At 48.2% G+C, this 19,800-nt stretch overlaps 1 protein-coding gene across 6 annotated transcripts in view; it reads right to left on the bottom strand.

Moving 5' to 3' along the window:
• The window catches only part of LOC140399238 (SH2 domain-containing protein 3C-like), a 204,665-nt gene that overhangs the window by 71,650 nt on the left and 113,215 nt on the right, over nt 1-19,800 (bottom strand). For all 6 annotated transcript variants that reach the window (XM_072488645.1, XM_072488647.1, XM_072488649.1 and 3 more), the window contains one exon: nt 11,452-11,491. In XM_072488645.1, the coding sequence (XP_072344746.1) occupies nt 11,452-11,491 (40 nt within the window). The remainder of the gene's footprint in view (nt 1-11,451; nt 11,492-19,800) is intronic.

Raw genomic sequence — 19,800 nt, 5'->3', positions numbered from 1 at the left:
GACAAGAGAGGGGGCGGTCCTGGACTTAATTTTAGGGAACAAATCTAGGCAAGTGGGGGAGCATTGTGCAGATAGCAATCATAACTCCATTAGATTCAAGATTGTTATGGAAAAGGACAAGGATGGGTCTGAACTCACAGTTCTAAACTGGGGGAAGGCCGATTTTAATAAGATCAAATATGATTTGGCCAGAATGGACTGGGAGCGGACACTTTTCGTTAAATCTGTGACACAACAGTGGGATGCATTCAAGAAGGAAAGAAGTAGTTATCCTTTTACCCTAAGTATATTAAGGGTAAAAGGATAACTAGGAAAAGATTAGGGCCCATTAAGGACCACAGTGGTCATTTGTGTATGGAGCCGGAGGACATAGGTAGGGTTCTAAGTAAATACTTTGTGTCGGTGTTTACTAGTGAGAGGGACAGTGTGGGTGTAGAAATCAAGGAGAAGGACTGTGATAAAATTAAAGAAATTAACATAGACAGAGAGGAGGTTCTGAGTGGTCTTACAGGCTTAAAAGTAGACAAATCCCCCGGCCAGATGAAATCTATCCCAGGCTGTTGAGTGCTGCAAGGGGGAAAAAAGCAGGGGCACTGCCAATAACTTTCAATTACTCTCTGGCCACAGGAGAGGCGCCAGAGGACTGGAGGATAGCCAATGTGATACATTGACTGGAGGACAGCCAATGCATTTGACATAGCCTACTTGGACCTCAGCAAGACTTTTGATAAGGTCCCACATGGGAGATTGATGGCGAAGGTAAGAATCCATGGGATCCAAGAAACTTTGACAAATTCGATACAGAATTGTTTGAGTGGCAGGAAGCAGAGGATAGCCAAGGGGTGATTTTCTGACTGGAAGCCTGTGTCCAGTGGGGTCCCGCAGGCATCAGTGTTGGGGCCCTTGCTGCTTGTGGTTTATATAAATGATTTAGACTTAAATGTAGGAGGGTTGATCAGTAACTTTGCGGTTGATATGAAAATTGGTTATGCGATAAATAGTGAGGTTAGCCTTCGATTACAGGAGGATATAGACGGGCTGGTCAGTGGCAAATGGAATTCAATCCGGTTACATGTGAGGTGATTTCTTTGGGCAGGATAAACAAGGCAACGGAATACATGATGAACGGCAGGAACCTGGGAAGCACCGAGGAGGGACTTTGGTGCGCATGTACATCCTGGCATCTGTGTCAGACAGTGCTGGCACTGCCTCACCCTCTCCCTCACCCTGCCTCACCCTCACACTGCCTCACCCTCTCCCTCGCACTGCCTCACCCTCTCTCTGCCTCACCCTCTCTCTGCCTCACCCTCTCTCTGCCTTACTCTGGCTCTGCCTCACCCTCTCTCTGCCTCACCCTCATCCTGCCTCACCTTCTCTCTGACTCACCCTCACCCTGCCTCACCCTCTCTCTGCCTCACCCTCTCTCTGCCTCACCCTCTCCCTGCCTCACCCTCTCCCTGCCTCACCCTGACTCACCCTCTCTCTGCCTCACCCTCTCTCTGCCTCACCCTCTCTCTGCCTCACCCTCTCTCTGCCTCACCCTCACCCTGCCTCACCCTCTATCTGCCTTACTCTGGCTCTGCCTCACCCTCTCTCTGCCTCACCCTCTCTCTGCCTCACCCTCACCCTGCCTCATCCTCTATCTGCCTTACTCTGGCTCTGCCTCACCCTCTCTCTGCCTCACCCTCATCCTGCCTCACCTTCTCTCTGCCTCACCCTCATCCTGCCTCACCTTCTCTCTGCCTCATCCTCTCTCTGCCTCACCCTCTCTCTGCCTCACCCTCTCCCTCATCCTCTCTCTGCCTCACCCTCTCTCTGCTTCACCATCTCTCTGCCTCACCCTCTCTCTGCCTCACCCTCTCCCTGCCTCACCCTCTCGCTGCCTCACCCTCTGCCTCACCCTCACCCTGCCTCACCCTCTCTCTGCCTCACCCTCGCCCTGCTTCACCCTCTATCTGCCTTACTCTGGCTCTGCCTCACCCTCACCCTGCCTCACACGCTCTCTGCCTCACCCTCTCTCTGCCTCACCCTCTCTCTGCCTCACCCTCTCTCTGGGAGATGTGCCCAGACAGTGCCGGCTCTGCCTCACCTTGGCTCTGGTAGATGTGGTAGATTAGGTTCAATGCCACCAAGGGGAAAATGTCTTGTGCCTGGCAAACCATCTGATTTAAAAGCCAATTAATGTGGCTGATCTTACCAAGAGCTACCCTCCCCTTTAATGGAGCTATAAATTGATATCAATCTGCACTTGCAGCTGGCTGGATAAAAGGGAGGGGGAGGGACACAAAGATCAAGTCTGTAAAATGTGGGAATCTTCCGGCCTTCATTATGATGTTGGTGGGTTAAGGGAAAAAATTGTTATGCGATAAATAGTGAGGAGGTTAGCCTTCGATTACAGGAGGATATAGACGGGCTGGTCAGTGGCAAATGGAATCCAATCCGGTTACATGTGAGGTGATTTCTTTGGGCAGGATAAACAAGGCAACGGAATACATGATGAACGGCAGGAACCTGGGAAGCACCGAGGAGGGACTTTGGTGCGCATGTACATCCTGGCATCTGTGTCAGACAGTGCTGGCACTGCCTCACCCTCTCCCTCGCACTGCCTCACCCTCTCTCTGCCTCACCCTCTCTCTGCCTCACCCTGCCTCACCCTCTCTCTGCCTCACCCTCTCTCTGCCTCACCCTCTCTCTGCCTTACTCTGGCTCTGCCTCACCCTCACCCTGCCTCACCCTCACCCTGCCTCACCCTCACCCTGCCTCACCCTCACACTGCCTCACCCTCACCCTGCCTCACCCTCTCTCTGCCTCACCCTCTCTCTGCCTCACCCTCTCTCTGCCTCACCCTCTCTCTGCCTCACCCTCTCTCTGCCTCACCCTCTCTCTGCCTCACCCTCTCTCTGCCTCACCCTCTCTCTGCCTCACTCTCTCTCTGCCTCACTCTCTCTCTGCCTCACCCTCTCTCTGCCTCACCCTCTCTCTGCCTCACCCTCTCTCTGCCTCACCCTCTCCCTGCCTCACCCTCACCCTGCCTCACCCTCACCCTGCCTCACCCTCACCCTGCCTCACCCTCACCCTACCCTCTCTCTGCCTCACCCTACCCTCTCTCTGCCTCACCCTCTCTCTGCCTCACCCTCTCTCTGCCTCACTCTCTCTCTGCCTCACCCTCTCTCTGCCTCACCCTCTCTCTGCCTCACCCTCTCTCTGCCTCACCCTCACCCTGCCTCACCCTCTCCCTGCCTCACCCTCACCCTGCCTCACCCTCTCCCTGCCTCACCCTCACCCTGCCTCACCCTCACCCTGCCTCACCCTCACCCTACCCTCTCTCTGCCTCACCCTACCCTCTCTCTGCCTCACCCTCTCTCTGCCTCACCCTCTCTCTGCCTCACCCTCTCTCTGCCTCACCCTGCCTCTCCCTCACCCTGCCTCTCCCTCACCCTGCCTCTCCCTCACCCTGCCTCTCCCTCACCCTGCCTCTCCCTCACCCTGCCTCTCCCTCACCCTGCCTCGCCCTCTCTCTACTCGCCCTCTCTCTGCCTCACCCTCTCTCTGCCTCACCCTCTCTCTGCCTCACCCTCTCTCTGCCTCACCCTCTCTCTGCCTCACCCTCACCCTGCCTCACCCTCACCCTGCCTCACCCTCACCCTGCCTCACCCTCACCCTGCCTCACCCTCACCCTGCCTCACCCTCTCTCTGCCTCACCCTCTCTCTGCCTCACCCTCTCTCTGCCTCACCCTCTCTCTGCCTCACCCTCTCTCTGCCTCACCCTCTCTCTGCCTCACCCTCTCTCTGCCTCGCCCTCACCCTGCCTCGCCCTCACCCTGCCTCGCCCTCACCCTGCCTCGCCCTCACCCTGCCTCGCCCTCACTCTGCCTCACCCTCACCCTGCCTCACCCTCACCCTGCCTCACCCTCTCTCTGCCTCACCCTCTCTCTCTGCCTCACCCTCTCTCTCTGCCTCACCCTCTCTCTCTGCCTCACCCTCTCTCTCTGCCTCACCCTCTCTCTCTGCCTCACCCCCTCTCTCTGCCTCACCCTCTCCCTGCCTCACCCTCTCTCTGGGAGATGTGCCCATACAGTGCCGGCTCTGCCTCACCCTGGCTCTGGTGGATGTGGCCAGACAGTGCCAGCTCTGCTCACCCTGGTTCTGCCTCCTTTCATTTCAATGCCATTGAAAGTACGAGGCACTGTGACTGAGATATATCCAGGGGAGCCATCAACAGTTTGGTTAATCAAGGCCCTGCCTGGCCTATATCAATTATGCCGTTGAGTCTACCAACCTGTTTTCCTTCCAAAAGAAAATTCCTTATTAGCAAAAACTATACCTGGTCAGTTCTGTTGCAGATATGGGCTGTATGGGCACGAGTGAGTAGGCATAGCACACAGATTAGGTTCAATGCCACCAAGGGGAAAATGTCTTGTGCCTGGCAAACCATCTGATTTAAAAGCCAATTAATGTGGCTGCTCTTACCAAGAGCTACCCTCCCCTTTAATGGAGCTATAAATTGATATCAATCTGCACTTGCAGCTGGCTGGATAAAAGGGAGGGGGAGGGACACAAAGATCAAGTCTGTAAAATGTGGGAATCTTCCGGCCTTCATTATGATGATGGTGGGTTAAGGGAAAAAGCTGACTATTAAATCAGACTAATGTAACAAGCTTGAAACCTCATGGGTCAGCAAGATACAGTGAGTGTCACTCTGCAGGCTTCCTTCGAACTGTCCCATGCATCCCTCTTCTGCACACAGTGTTCCCGCTGATAGTGGTCATTTCCGCTCCATCCCCACCTCAATCGGACATGAGCACCATGAACTGCAGCACTCCCAGCCGGGAATTAGATTGAGAGCAATCCTGGTACAACCTTCAAACAGGAAACAATGATATCACCCCCCTAAACAGGTCCAAGATTATCAAATGATGGTCAGACAGAGGCAGGATATCCGCCGTGCGTCACCAGTGGGCAGAGGGAGCGGATCTGAAGGTGTAAATATTTTTCACTGTCCAGTTTCCTTTTACAGATAAAACAGTAAAGGTCAGACGTTGCTGCTGTCATAGTCCAAACTCCCAATGAGAAATTCAGTCCAGGTACCAAAGGAACGTCCCACTCAAAGTACCTTTTCTCCTCAGAGCTCTGAGCCGGAATTCTCCGCCTGTTGCGATTCACTGTTCCAGATGGTAACGCACCCCCGCCATAGATTTCCCAGCAGACTGGGGTGCTTCAACGGGAAATCCCATTGACAAGCGGCGGGAGTAGAGAATCCGGCCGCCAGGTAACAGCGTGCCGCTGAGAAACACGGGACTGGGGGTGGGGTCAGAGAAGCCGGCCCCTGATTAATGATCATACGCATTAGAAGAGTGACACTATATAAATGCACGTTCTTACTTCATGTAGAACACACAACCCAATCGAGCACCCAAAATATAGCCAGTGTCATTCAGCAGCTCAGGCCTTTTTGCAGATGGAGAGTAAGATGCAACTTAGAAGCTGTCAGATTGTGAAACATTGTCACTTCATGTGACACCGTGAGCAATCTGTTACTGGAGTTCACAGAGTCAGGTTTGGGGTTGCTCTATTATACAAAATACTGCAGACGCAGACTGCCCTCCAACAATGGGAAATTGCAAGGTAGAATGAGTATACAGTGTTCTCTTTTTAAAATTGTTGGGTTCATTTGCAGTGCAATTTGTTGTGATGTCTTTCCTTTTTAAGGGAGCTCAGTGCTTTAATTTAGTCCTAACCGATCTTCATTAAAGATATTGCAGAACAGTTCACCTATTACATTTTGTAGTGATAGGTTGCTATGGCACAACACTATTAGTTTGAGATCACATTAATTGAATTGATTTTTTCAAAATATATACTGCTGTAAGTAATTTTAAAAAGCTAAATTGCTCAGATAACACCAGTTCACTAAAACCTTTTTTTTAAATTTAGAGTACCCAATTCATTTTTTCCAATTAAGGGCATTTGTAGCGTGGCCAATCCACCTACACTGCACATCTTTGGGTTGTACGGGCGAAACCCACACAAACACGGGGAGAATGTGCAAACTCCACACGGACAGTGACCCAGAGCCGGGATTGAACCTGGGACCTCGGCGCCGTGAGATTGCAGTGCTACCACTGCGCCAATGTGCTGCCCTAGTTCACTAAAACTTTAAGTGATTTTACCAATGTCCCTGAAGGTACTTTCTGCTGGCTTCCTGAGATGTCATTATGTCTTTTATTTTGTTTTATGTCTCAATGCAATTAATGAAAAGGACTTTCACATCCACGACTTCCCCTATAGGCAATCTCAAGATTGTAAAAGAGAGGGCGGCATGTGATGCAGTGGTTAGCACTGGGACTGCAACGCTGAGGACCTGGGTTCAAATCCTGGACCTGGGTCATTTCCGTGTGGAGTTTGCACATTCTCCCCGTGTCTGCGTGGGTTTCACCCCCACAACGCAAAGATGTGCAGCTTAGGTGGATTGGCCACTCTTCATTGAAAAAATAAAATAAAATAATTGGGTACTCTAAATTTATTTTAAAAAAGAATGTAAAGGGAAGCATCCCATCTCCAACTTCCCAAGGAATACACAAAACGTACTCAGTAACCTTGCTGAGTAGATCAGACACATAAGCCACTAAACCTTGCAGCTTTGCACCTAGTGTTCTACTACACAGGCCTCCTTGTCTTTTAATCCTGCCTCTCTTGCCTCGCAAACACTTTTGTCCATCATGTCTGTGGAGGCGTATGTTTTACAATTTTGTTCCACGTAACACCCAAAGCAAATCTTCCCCAAGTGCATGAATTGGACATGGTCAAAACCCTTTTACGATGTCTGTAATTTGTAAAAGCCGGAGAAGCCCAGACTCTAAGCTTTTTGCATCCTCTTATGAATCAACGACAGTTGCCGATGACACCCCGCTCCCTTGACACCTCCTTGACTCAGTCCAGTTATTACCAGTGTGTCCCAAAGCCAGAAGTTCACATGAAAGGTGTAACATTCAACAACAACCTGTAAATGGCTATGGGAGAGCGGGGAGGAGGCAATGGTCCTGTCAAATGCTGCACACTTCATTAGTCCCACACTATACAGTTCATAACGTTTATTGGGCTAAGATAAGAAAGCACCAAATTGACCCAGCGCTATTGAAACAACAGGATCCCAGAGCAAACATTTACACGAGCGCTGATTGCCTCCCCACCTCCATCTAACATAGCAAACCACCATTGAGGTTACAAGTGAGACCCCATTTATCTTTCACATTTGCTTTTGTTCTTATTCTCTATTTGTCCCCCTTTCCTATTCCTGAAGCTGTCACCTCTTTCTCGGATAGGGTCACACAGGAACTGACCGCTATTTCAGCCAAGTGGATTTTTTGTTACATGCAAGACGTGCGCATCCCCCACTCCTTTCACCCCACTATTGTGTCCGTGTCTTCAGCCATCCAGGCTCTAAGTTCTGGATTTCCCTCCCTCATCCTCTCTCGTCTTCTAACCCTCCCCAAAACCTACCCTTTTGTCAAACGTTTGGCCAGCTGTCCTTATATCTCTTTACGTCGCTCAAAGTCAGCTTTATCTCGGATAATGCTCGTTTGAAGCACCCTTGCCACATTAAAGGCGCAAGGGGATGTAGGTTGTTGTTGTACATAATAACTGACTGACTTGCCGGGGGCCATCAAAGGTGTGTCAAAATCCAACCTGTCCTCCCCCATTTACTTTCTAGGCGAGGTTCTAGGTGATGAGGAATGGCTGGTTTAAATTTTTTGCCTTTATTTATCCATTCTAGGTCCCTTGTCCTGCTCATGGCCAGGATTCTTACACAAATTGGAGTGATATCTGCTGTGTTGGATATCCTCCAGAATGGGTTAGTCCATCATGGTGCAGCCTTCAAATAGCCCGAGATCCTCATCAAGGAAATTCCAATTCAAATTCTTTGGTAGAAATAAACTGTTCAACGAACCCTGGGGCAGAGACCCTCTGTACTTTGTGTCAAACTTGTTTACATTTGGAAACCAAGTGTAAACTTTGCTTAGCCAAGATTTAGTGCGGACTAACCACAATACTGCCCTTTTAAGCAAATGTCTTTCAGATCACTAAATTCCTTCAGTGTCGACAGCCAGAGTGCTAACAATCACCAACTGTGTGCTGGGCTCATTCAAACCCTTCATGTTTCCCTTGCTGGGAAACTCTTACAAAAGCCTCTCTTCTCCTTCCCATTATCTTGCAACAGAAAGAATGGCAAATGAAGGAAAATTGCCCAGATGGCTTCATTCTTAGGGTTAAGGAGGGAAATAAGAAAAAGCAAAGTAAATCCCAAAGCTTCCAAAACGTTTAACACAAAGCACTCTCTTGTTTAGAGGTTGGAGTGATGCAGAACCAAGGTTTCGGTCTAGTATTTTTGATGCCATGATACAGGACCCTCTTCTACCCATTGAACTCCCAAATCAGTGGGTCCCATTAATTCTCTTCCTTCATCACAATATTTCTTGTCTCTCGCTGATCTATTTATATCAGAGTCATCAGTACTTCTCTAACTTTCCTCTCTTGTCCCACCTCAGCAGCAAGTGCAACATCCAAATCTTCTCTTCCCCCCCCCCCCCGACAAACTCATCATTACTAAATTTGAGACTCACTGCACCTTACGAAAAACCGTGGAACTCCTCACGTCCTTCCATCTGTCCTCCTGGAATCTATAGGCTTTGAACCCAACACTGGAGTCACCTTAATCACTCCTCCTTCATCTATTTCATCTTTGCTCCTACTCATTGCAACCTTGGTGATATCTTGCACTGGCCTTGGTCCTTCCACCAGATCTCTCAATAAGAACAAATTTATGCAATATTCATAGTTTTGGTGAGCTCGGGATTATACCCAACCCATGTTTATTTGGTAAAAATATCTAAAGGCATACTGGAAGTAGAATTTGTTCAACATTTCACTTAATGTCTCAAGTTCAACTTGGATGTTCATATTAGAGTTTACAAGCTTCTTGAAGAAACAATGTCACATCACGAGATGTTAAACCTTTATAAAAAGATTGGTTTTGCCTCAGTGGGAGTTGTGTGTTCATTTCTGGCCATCATTCTTTAGGAAGGATTTCAAAGCTTTGGTGTGGGTACAGAAGAGATTTACAAGAATGGTATCTGGGATGAGGGACTTCAGTCACTTTGGGGAGACTAGACTGGGGTTGTTTTTCTCAGAGGAAAGAAGGTTCAAGGGAGATTCCCAAGTTGTGCATTGTCTGTCAGCAATAGCTCCTACAGTAAGATATTCACACTGTGTAATTAGTTCCAATATCCAGGTAGCCCCACTTGTTCTCATATTGTTCTTTTCTCACAGTCAATGCCATACGTAATATTACATTTAGTGTGGGGCATATTGTTTATGGACCTTCCATTCCACTCAGAAGGACAGTACGAGGAAGAGTTCAAAACCATGAATGGTTTTAATAGAGTAAATATAGAGAAATAGCTTCCTGGTGATTGGCAAAACAAAATGGCTGTGCGGGGTGGGGGGGAATTGGGGAAGTGGAATTAATTGAATACCTCTACTAAAGTGCCGGTACAGGCCTGATGGGCTAAACAGGCTGCTTCTGTGCTGTATCATTCTATGATAGCGGAAGCTACAGAATTGATTTATCTCACCCATTCGTCCAGCTTGTTAAATATCTTCTATACTCGGTGATATTATATAATTCAGTTGGTTGTTTGAGGACTCAGTGTCATTGATGAAGAGTTGAGACTCTGCATGGTATATATTTGGCTGACTCATTGATAAAGAGAGTCTTTTGCTGAGATCTGTTTACTGGTAACCAGTCCCCATCATGATGTCAGCAGCTGAAAGGAGGCACGATAGTGACATCCTTGTGATGATTCAGCTGGCAATGTTACACACCAGATTAATCCACAGATTAATCCACAGCTTGTACCTGGCTCAGATCAAGGGGCAGAGGATTCTGTCACATTCACTAATATTTTACTCTTCGCTAAACAGGATCAACTTCCCCTTCAAAATAATAGTGAGCTGTAAACTGCAGGGTGTGAATGGACTGTGGTCTGCGGTGGGGAGAATAATGGCTCTTGCTCTGATTATCATCACTGGTCACAAATCCACCTCGCTATCTTCCTTGCTTTTCCTTGGCTGTGTGGGTGTGTGTTTGTATGTTGGTAGGTAGCGTACGCCTCTCTGTCTGTTTCCATCTGTCTTCTCTTTCTCTTTGTCGCTCTCTTATTTGGTCTCTCTTCCCCCATCTCCTGTTAACTCTTCCTCATACTGTCCTTCTGAGTGGGACGGTAAGACAGAGGTCCATAAACAATAAACCCCACACTAAATGTAATATTACGTCTGGCATTAACTGTGAGTAAATGAACAATATGAGAACAAGTGGGGCTGCCTGTATATCGGAGCTAATTACACAGTGTGAATAACTTACTGTAGGAGCTATTGCTGACAGACAATGCACAACTTGGGAATAGCAGAACTAGAGGAGACTGGGGATTACAGAACATACAATAAAAGTAAGTTCACATAGGCTTTCAGTGGTGGACAACACTAAATAATAACCATTCACTTGTCAGGGTCATCACGTGCAAACTCTCTCACTTAATGTAGTGAGCTGAACCTGCACTGTTACCGTGATTCTGCATCACACTCTAGTCAGCTAGCTAACCAACCCTCTCACTATGCGCAATGCAGACCACACTCACAGGGAGCTGCTTGCAAGTGTTTTTTTAAAGTCTTTCTGCCAGTCTTTTCTCCTGAAAGCACTGACTTGTGCTGGAGTACAGTGTACCTTCCAGCAAGAGCCATTGATTAAAAAAAAAAATTTAGAGTACCCAATTCATTTTTTCCCAATAAGGGGCAATTTAGCATGTTCAATCCACCTACCTTGCACATCTTTGTGTTGTGGGGGTGAAACTCACGCAAACACGGGGAGAATGTGCAAACTCCACACGGACAGTGACCCAGAGCCGGGATTAAACCTGGGACCTCAGCACCGTGAGACTGCAGTGCTACCACTGCGCCACCGTGCTGCCCTGCAAGAGCCATTGATGATGGTCAGCAGCACGATCTTCGACCGATCTTCACCCCTTCCCAGCCCATGGTACTGAAGCCAATTCTAGCGCTCCTGCTGTTGCTCCGAGAGAGATGGAGTAACACAGCAGAACTGAATTAATTGATCTCAACTGCACTGCTGTAAGAAAACTTAGGGCCTTCTGATCTGATGCCTCAGTACCATACAGGGGGAAGGGGCCCCCACTGGGATAACGTCCAGACTTCTTGTTTGAGCAATTAATCGGTTGACGCAGTCACAATGTTCATTCAAAAGGGTCAGGGAGATTGTTTTGAAATTTTTGGTGACCAATCAGAGGCCAACCTCCACTTCTCTGAGACGTAAACATTAATGTGAACATTACTCTGCGGAAGACCAAACTCCTTCAGGAAAGTACAAGCTGCTCTTACCTTCACATATTCTGATTTGGAATCCATGTTCTGCAGGTTACTGTAGAGAGAAAGAAAAAGGAAAATGAATTACTTAAGCACAGTGGGGGATGAGACAGATGGTATGATGCCAGTGGCAGAGGAAGATGACTCAGCGACTTGGAGAACCAACTTGGCTGTCTTGGTGTTTATGCTCCACACAAATCTCCGCCCATTCCATCTACGTCACCTTACCCTTTCAATATTTCTCTCATGTCTAGTTTCCTACTGAAAACATCTAAGCAGGAGGCGGCCGCCTTGAGAAGAGGTCATCTACCTGCCCTCTTGGCTTGGAAGAATCCATAGGAGAGGGATAATTGTGGGACAGGAGAAAATGAAAGGATAAATACTATCAACATTTCTCCTGTCCTTACCCACTTAGAGAATCCAATGTTTCCACGATCTTGAATGTGATTAGTTCACACTCCCTTAAATTATATAAGCACCTTTCATTGCACTTCCGTTTTCCTGACTTGTTCCCACTAAAGTCTAAATTAGTCTTCATGCACATCCTCCCCCTGTTGTATTTAAAACTCAGCAGAGCGTCTCCTACCACAACTCATGTATTTGCCAACCTCAACAACCCTAAAAGGGCAGCACGGTAGCCTTGTGGATAGCACAATTGCTTCACAGCTCCAGGGTCCCAGGTTCGATTCCGGCTTGGGTCACTGTCTGTGTGGAGTCTGCACATCCTCCCCGTGTGTGCGTGGGTTTCCTCCAGGTGCCCCGGTTTCCTCCCACAGTCCAAAGATGTGCGGGTTAGGTGGATTGGCCATGATAAATTGCCCTTAGTGTCCAAAATTGCCCTTAGTGTTGGGTGGGGTTACTGGGTTATGGGGATAGGGTGTAGGTGTTGAACATGGGTAGGGTGCTCTTTCAAGAGCTGGTGCAGACTCGATGGGCTGAATGGCCTCCTTCTGCACTGTAAATTCTATGATAAAACCCTTCACGTCACCCAGCAGTCCTTCCGCCCTATATCTACAGGCATTCAAACCCAAACATGACAATACCCAACCATTCCTGCTCAGCTGACCTCTTCCTCAATCTAATTCTTTTTGACTTGGCTAGTATCCAATGTGACGTTCTGCCTTTAACCTTGTTTTCGTGGTTTTGAAAAAATTCATTCAGCTAAAATCCTGAATGTGGGCAGGCAGGGGCTGAGAATTGTTCGAAACTTGGTTGTTGCGCTGAATGAGATGATATACATTGTTCTTTTAAACAATTAGCACATTAAACTCGCAATGAATCGGGAGTACGAATTCAACGACATAAGACTTATTTTCTCCCTGTAACCCTACAGGCAGGGGAGGCCTTGTGATTAATAATTCACCAGGGGTTTACAAACTTCCAGCTATTCAAACTCTTATGTTCCACATTGACCTGAGAACGGAATCTGGGTCCAACGTTTGGACAGAACGGTTTCCTCCCGAGCTTCCTGCCTTGATTAGTTATCTCATCTTTCAGTGAAGGGGATTCCAGCTTTTAAAGGAACATTGCTATCTTGCAGGGTGTCTTGCTAACAGTGTCCTAATAGAAGTTTTCAAAATGATGCAAGGATTTAACGGGTAGACATAGAGATGATGGGCACGATTCGCTGTGCCCGAAAAGCAGCACGCCGCGACGGATCAAACACGATCTTGCAAGACGATGCGATATAAATCCTGCGCATTGTGAGCGGGATCACTTTTTGGCAAATCTGAATATTAAAGCGAGCCAGCTAGTCTCACTTTAATGTGCAGTTTCCCGAGGCGTTGTGACCTATCCCCTTCGTCTAAAGAGAAGTGAACAGCGTTCAATACTGGTCTCCACAAATGGGGAGGAGACGGAACTGCACTCGTGGGGGTCTCCCAGGGAATTGGAAGCCCCCTGATTCATGCCCTTTGAGCAGGGTGTACTCTGGCACTGCTGGAGGCACCCTGGCAGTGCCACCTGGGTACCAGCCTGGCGCTGGTTTTGGAACTTCAAGGCAGGCTTGCCAAGCTGGCTTTTTGGGCGGTGGCGATCGGGCCGATAGTGCCCTCCGAGGGTGTTGGGAGGGGGGGTAGTGTGGGGGACTCGGGGACCCTCTCATACTGCATTGAGGCTTGGGGGGGGGGGGGGCTTAAGGGGTTCCAGAGATCAGGATGCCATTTTTAAATGGTGTCCCGATCTCTCGCTACACTGAGGAGTTCCGGTGAGCGGAACTCCTCTGTGCGCAAAACGGGGCTATGTGCGGCCTCGACTGCGCATTCTCCGCTGAGGCCCCCTATCTAACTCAGGTGCCCTTTTATAGCATTGTGTTACTCGGTGCTGCGAGCGTCGGGAAGCACACGCGTTTGCAATAGGACTTTGTCCCCATTTAGTTATATCCCGCCTGGTATTTCTACCCGTGTGGAGACCAAAATCCGAGGTCATAAATATAAGACAGGCACCAATAAATCCGAACGAGAATTTGGGATAAACCTTTTTACCCAAAAAGAGGGATCAGAATGTAGGATCTGGTACCACTAGGAGTAAGTGGATAGCATGGATGCATTAAAAAGGAAGCCCGCTAAACATACAAAAGGAATAGAAGGCTATGTGGATAGGGTTAGATGAAGAATGCGTGGGAGGAGACTCATGTAGAATATAAACAGCAGCATAGATCATTTGGGCCGAATGGCCTGCTTCTGTAATGTGGATTCAATGTTATTCTATACAGTGTCAGTCCTGATGTATGCACAATGATGGGATCAGCGATACCATCACTTCTGCTTCAGAGATGCATATGGATCAAAATATTGGCCCAGAAATTCAGGGCATGTAACACAGAAAACACCTCAATGCAAACTGTCTCCAGTTGCCAACATAGTGGATACGAAATGGAATTTTTACAGCTGCTTCTTTATGTGTTTCATTGTGGTAATACCAGAGGTTTTGTAATATCAGAACACATAGCTCACTTGTGACAGAGTGTGTGTGAAAGCCTGTCTCTTCACTGGGCAAAGGTCACTCGCTGGGGAAGAAATATTATCCAATTTTAGCTGACCCAGCACACATGTTGGCCCGACTCTGCTCCTTCGAACCTCAGTGCCATCTCCGCATCCACTGAGGAGCGGAGAAATATGGACAAAGAAGCTCCGAGAATTGATCCCTGACCCATGCGGAATTAACAAGCTACAGTTGGCCTCAGTTCCCAAGAGGTCTGTAGTTAGACAGGCTCCCTTATCTCCCCCCCCCCCCCCCCCCCCCCCCCCCCCCCCACACTCCTGACTGTAGCCACTGTCTCCCACTGTAAATTGCCTGTCATCATATGAGGACAGGAAGGTGAAATGTAACCAATCAGCTGAGATGACGGGATGGTCAATGCAAATGGTGTCCTAATGCAGGAAGACCTTTATCGGAGGAGGTAAGAAACGTGGAGGAGGGAAAACCGACTGCAGCTCAAGGATATTTCCTTTTGTCCCTTCTGCAGGCACTGACATAGAACATCGAACAGTACAGCCCGTCGGCAGAAATAAGTGGTAAATGTTTTATTGACAGGTTGAAATCTCCCCGGAATTAACTTTTTGATAGGAATTTTGATGAAATTTAAGCCTGAAAAGTGTGAGGTGTTACACATTAGAAGGAGTAATTTGACAAGGAAGTATTCATTGAATGGCCTGACACTGGGGAAGTTCCGAGGAACAACGGGACCTCGGCGTGTTTGTCCATAGATCTCTGAAGGCAGAAGAGCAGGTTAATAGGGTGGTGAAAAAGGCAATTGGGACACTTATCTTTATCAATCAAGGCACAGATTACAAAAGCAGGGAGGTCATGTTGGAGTTGCATAGAACTTTGGTGAGGCCACAGCTGGAGTAGTGTGTGCAATTCTGGTCGCCACATTGTAGGAAGGATGCAGAGGCATTTCACCAGGATGTTGCCTGCGATGGAACATTTAAGCCATGAAGAGAAGTTGGATCAGTTTAAGTTGTTTTCCCTGGAGCAGAGAAGACCCGTTGAAGGTGTACAAGATTATCTACATGGACAGGGTGGCTAGGGAGCAGCTGTTCCCCTTAGTTGAAGGGTAAGTTATGAGGGGACTCAAGTTCAAGTTAAGGGCTGGAGGTTTAGGGAGATTTGAGGAAAAACATTTTTACCCAGAGGGTGGTGACGGTCTGGAACGCACTGCCTGGGAGGGTGGTAGAGGCGGGATACTCAGAAAGGTACCTGGATGAGTACTTGGTACGTCATAACATTCAAGGCTGTGTGGCAAGTGCTAGCAAATAGGATTAGGTGGGCAGGTCAGATGTCTTTCGTACGTTGGTGCAGACTCGATGGGCCGAAGAGCCTCTTCTGCATTGTATCATTCTGTGATTCTGTGATAGCACTTGTACCTCACAGCTTTCATCTAGAAATAACAAATGGTTATCACATGACACTTTGTGGTTCTGGGAAAATAATATGCCAGTAATTCGAACATTGAGTGACTAATTCTATGGGCTCGATTTATCGGCCTCGTCACACCTGACCTGGCGATGCGGCGAGGCCGTTGAATCTCGCGGGAGCCCTCTCGCGGGATTCATAATGCTCAAGAAGTCTCACGAGATTCAACCAAACTTGGTGAGACATCGCGATTTGGATCTCGTTCTCGATGAGCAAGATCCAGATCAGTGTATTTAAATGGTCCATTAAACTGGTTTAAATATGCGCTAGCTGGATTCTCCCTAATGGGATCCACAAAGGTGGGGGGGGGGTTACTTTTAGCTGTGCCTGCTACACTCAAAACGACAGAGCCTCTTAAACTCAGGAACCAGCGATCTGGACATGTGTATCCTTTCAGTCTGTATCGGACACGGGTCTGGGAATATTCACAGGTTTAACCCATTCAGCACCAGGCACAAGTCAGATTTACGTTTCAGATGAACTACTTTGTATACTGGCATTACCTAGTGGAGCAAAGCCTTTGTTTATCATTGGGGTCAGTTTATAAAATTTGCCCGTGTAATCTGTATTCAGCAACTAAATACAAATAAGCCAGGAGGAATTCAGCCGGAAAACTGAATCAGTGGCATAAATTCGAGTGAAAACGCAAAAGGGGCTGTCGCAGTGGCCTTGTTGCTGGATGTACAGCCCACTTTAGAATAGAGTCTTGCAGGATGACCTGTACATGTTCCTAGATAGCAATGTCACAGATTCATCCCAAGTCAGGACTGAGTTAGTTGCTCTCCGATAGGGTGGGTGTATTAAGAAATGACACAGGTCACTTGGCAGGGAAAGGCCATTCAGCCCAACCAGTCCATGCTGTTAAACAATTTAGTTATATTATGCATGCTACTCTATTCATAGAATCTCTACAGTGCAGAAGGAGGCTATTCGGCCCATTGCATCCACACTGACCCACCTAATGAGCACTCTACCGAGGCCCACTCTTCCGCCCTATCTCTGTAACCCCACCTAAACTGGACATCTTTGGACTGTGGGAGGAAATCGGAGCACCCGGAGGAAACCCACACAGACACGAGGAGTGCATGCAAACTCCACACAGACAGTCACCCAAGACTGTAATCAAACCCGGGTCTCTTGGTGCTGTGAGGCAGCAGTGCTAACCATTATGCCGCTATCCAAACCTCTCTCAGTCACATGCTTCCTACTCAGACCCTCTCTGAAGACTGTGGGACACTCACCTACGTTTTTAATTATTCAAATACATTACTGCCAAAGCCAGTATTTATTGCCCATTGCAAACTACCCTCGAGAAGATGGTGGTTAGCTGGCAGGCTCCTTTTTCGACAACTGAGTGGCTTTTCGGGCCATCTCAGAGGGCAGTTAAGAGTCAACCACACTGCCGTGGGTCTGGAGTCACGTGTGGGCCAGACCAGATAAGGACGGCAGATTTCCTTCGGCAATCCAATAGTTACATTGGAAACATCATTCAGGGTTTCCCCATTTTTAGTCCATTGCTCAGACGTTTGTGCCAAATAGCGTTTTACACGCGCAGCCCAAAGAGGACAGGACAGATTTGGTTGCGATGTCTCTCAAGATTGAAAAGCTTGACAAGATCCATCCTGTAGGCTCACATTTCCCAAGTCCAAGAAGGTGGGCAGCGTGTGTATGAACCATGTCCCAACATATTGCTCTCTGAGGAGAGGAGGCGGGGAAGAATAAACAACACCAAGATCATTTTCCAATAGTGAGTGCTTTGGTGCAGTGAGCTGCATCAGGAAAAGAGTTAATGTTTCACAGTCTGCTTCCCTTCCCATTGTGGGTAATGTTTTGATTTAAAGGAGGGTGGGGGGGAATATGAAGAAGCAATTAAAAGCAATTACCAGGAGATAAAATGGCTATTAGCAAGACATTAACATGATATAAAACATAGTAGCTGTGCAAGAATGAATGATTGTGTAATGATGCTATTAATTAACTGCGGTTAGCTGATCTTACGTTCAGTCATCTTTTATTCAATACATAACATGGAGTGATATCTCCCCACTGCCCTGAGGGCACTAACTCATGTCACAGCTTCAAAGGCTGCTGTTTGCTACCTTGCCAAAGTGTGGCCCGTCTTTCCGTGTGAACCTTGACAGTGCGTGTGGGCAACGGGTCTGCATACTTAGGTGAAAAATATACCAAAAGCCACCCGTTCTCAATGTGTGCATCTCGTGGACACACACACGTGAACATGCCTTTGAACTGGGATGACTAGATAACAGTGAGGATCTGGAATACTGGATAATGTTTCCCTTTCCACACCCCGGGGCTCGGAGGCTATTTCTGCTGCCCCCCAGAAGCTGTCCAGTTTGAGATCAATTAAACAAAGGAACTGAAATGAAAACAAAGTGCTGGCAAAACCCAGCAGGTCTGGCGGCGTCTGTGGAGAGAGAAGCGGGGTTAACGTTCCGAGTCCGACATGGCTCTTCTTCTGAACTGAACTTGGGACCATCTGTGACTTTACCACCCAGTGTGCCCAGTCAACCATTGGAAGAGTCCAACCCACACCGTCTCATAATCTCCTCCCCCACCCACCCCCCTTCAATGGACTACTCTGCTGATAACGATTTTCACATTCTTTATTTTATCATATCATCTGCTAGACTACAGTAATGCACAGAGTAAGAGGGAAGCAAATTAATTTTAAGTATTAATGCTAAATTAAACACATGAACTTTGAAGGGATTTTGAAAGGAGGGGGACTTTGAAAGGGGGAATCTGCTGATTGCCAGAGTGGGACGAGTGAGTGATTTACCCTCCGGGGTGCCAATTTGCTAAAAGATATTTAGTAGAATGCTGAGCATACAGGACTGCTGCGTGTCAGGAATGCAGGCAGTTTCACAATCTGTTGTACTGGATATCTCAAGTTACAGATCTGTAAGCAGCTGTTCACAGGAGCATCCTGACAAGCCATTGAGCTGGGCCGAATCTTCACAAGGAGCGCACGTTCTGCGCACCTTGCTCTTTACTTAAAGCCGCCATCCCCTTGAATAGATATTGCAGTTAAAATAAATTTGCATTTATGTAGCACCCTTCGCCATTAACATCGTGGGGGTTGCCACTAACCGGGGACGGGATTTACCACGCAACCTGCCGCGCGTTTTTCGGCAGAGGAGGCGGCCCGCCAGCAGGATTTCCCGGTCCCGCCATTGCCAATGGGATTTCCCATTGACTACACCCCTCGTAGCCGGGAAACCCGTGTGCCATCAGTGGAACCGGAATATCCTGCGGCATGAACAGCCGGTAAAACTCCATCCAGAAACTCATCTGGACCAGCCCTATAAATACTGTAGCTACAAGAGCAGGTCAGAGGCTGGAAACTCTGCAGAGAGTAACTCAACTACTGACTCTCCAAAGTCTGTCCACCATCTACAGCACAGGTCAGTGTTGTGTTGGAATCCTTTCCACTTGTCTGGCTGAGTGCAGCTCCAACAACACTCAAGAGTCTCGACACCATCCAGGACAAAGCAACCTGCTTGATTGGCACCCCATCCACAAACATTTACTTCCTCCATCACCAACTCACAGCAGCAGCAGTGTGTACCATCCAGAAGAACATAGAACATGCAGTGCAGAAGGAGGCCATTCGGCCCATCGAGTCTGCACCGACCCACTTAAGCCCTCACTTCCACCCTATCCCCGTAACCCAATAGCCCCACCTAAGCATTTTGGTCACTAAGGGCAATTTATCATGGCCAATCCACCTAACCTGCACGTCTTTGGACTGTGGGAGGAAACCGGAGCACCCGGAGGAAACCCACGCAGACACGGGGAGAACGTGCAGACTCCGCACAGACAGTGACCCAGCGGGGAATCAAACCTGGGACCCTGGCGCTGTGAAGCCACAGTGCTAGCCACATGTGCTGCCCTATGCACTGCAAGATTCACTAAGGCTCCTTAGTC

Source organism: Scyliorhinus torazame, chromosome 22, assembly GCF_047496885.1.
Source record: "Scyliorhinus torazame isolate Kashiwa2021f chromosome 22, sScyTor2.1, whole genome shotgun sequence".
Taxonomy (NCBI): domain Eukaryota; kingdom Metazoa; phylum Chordata; class Chondrichthyes; order Carcharhiniformes; family Scyliorhinidae; genus Scyliorhinus; species Scyliorhinus torazame.
Note: the sequence above shows the minus strand (reverse complement) of the source record. Positions and strands in the feature narration are given on the sequence as shown.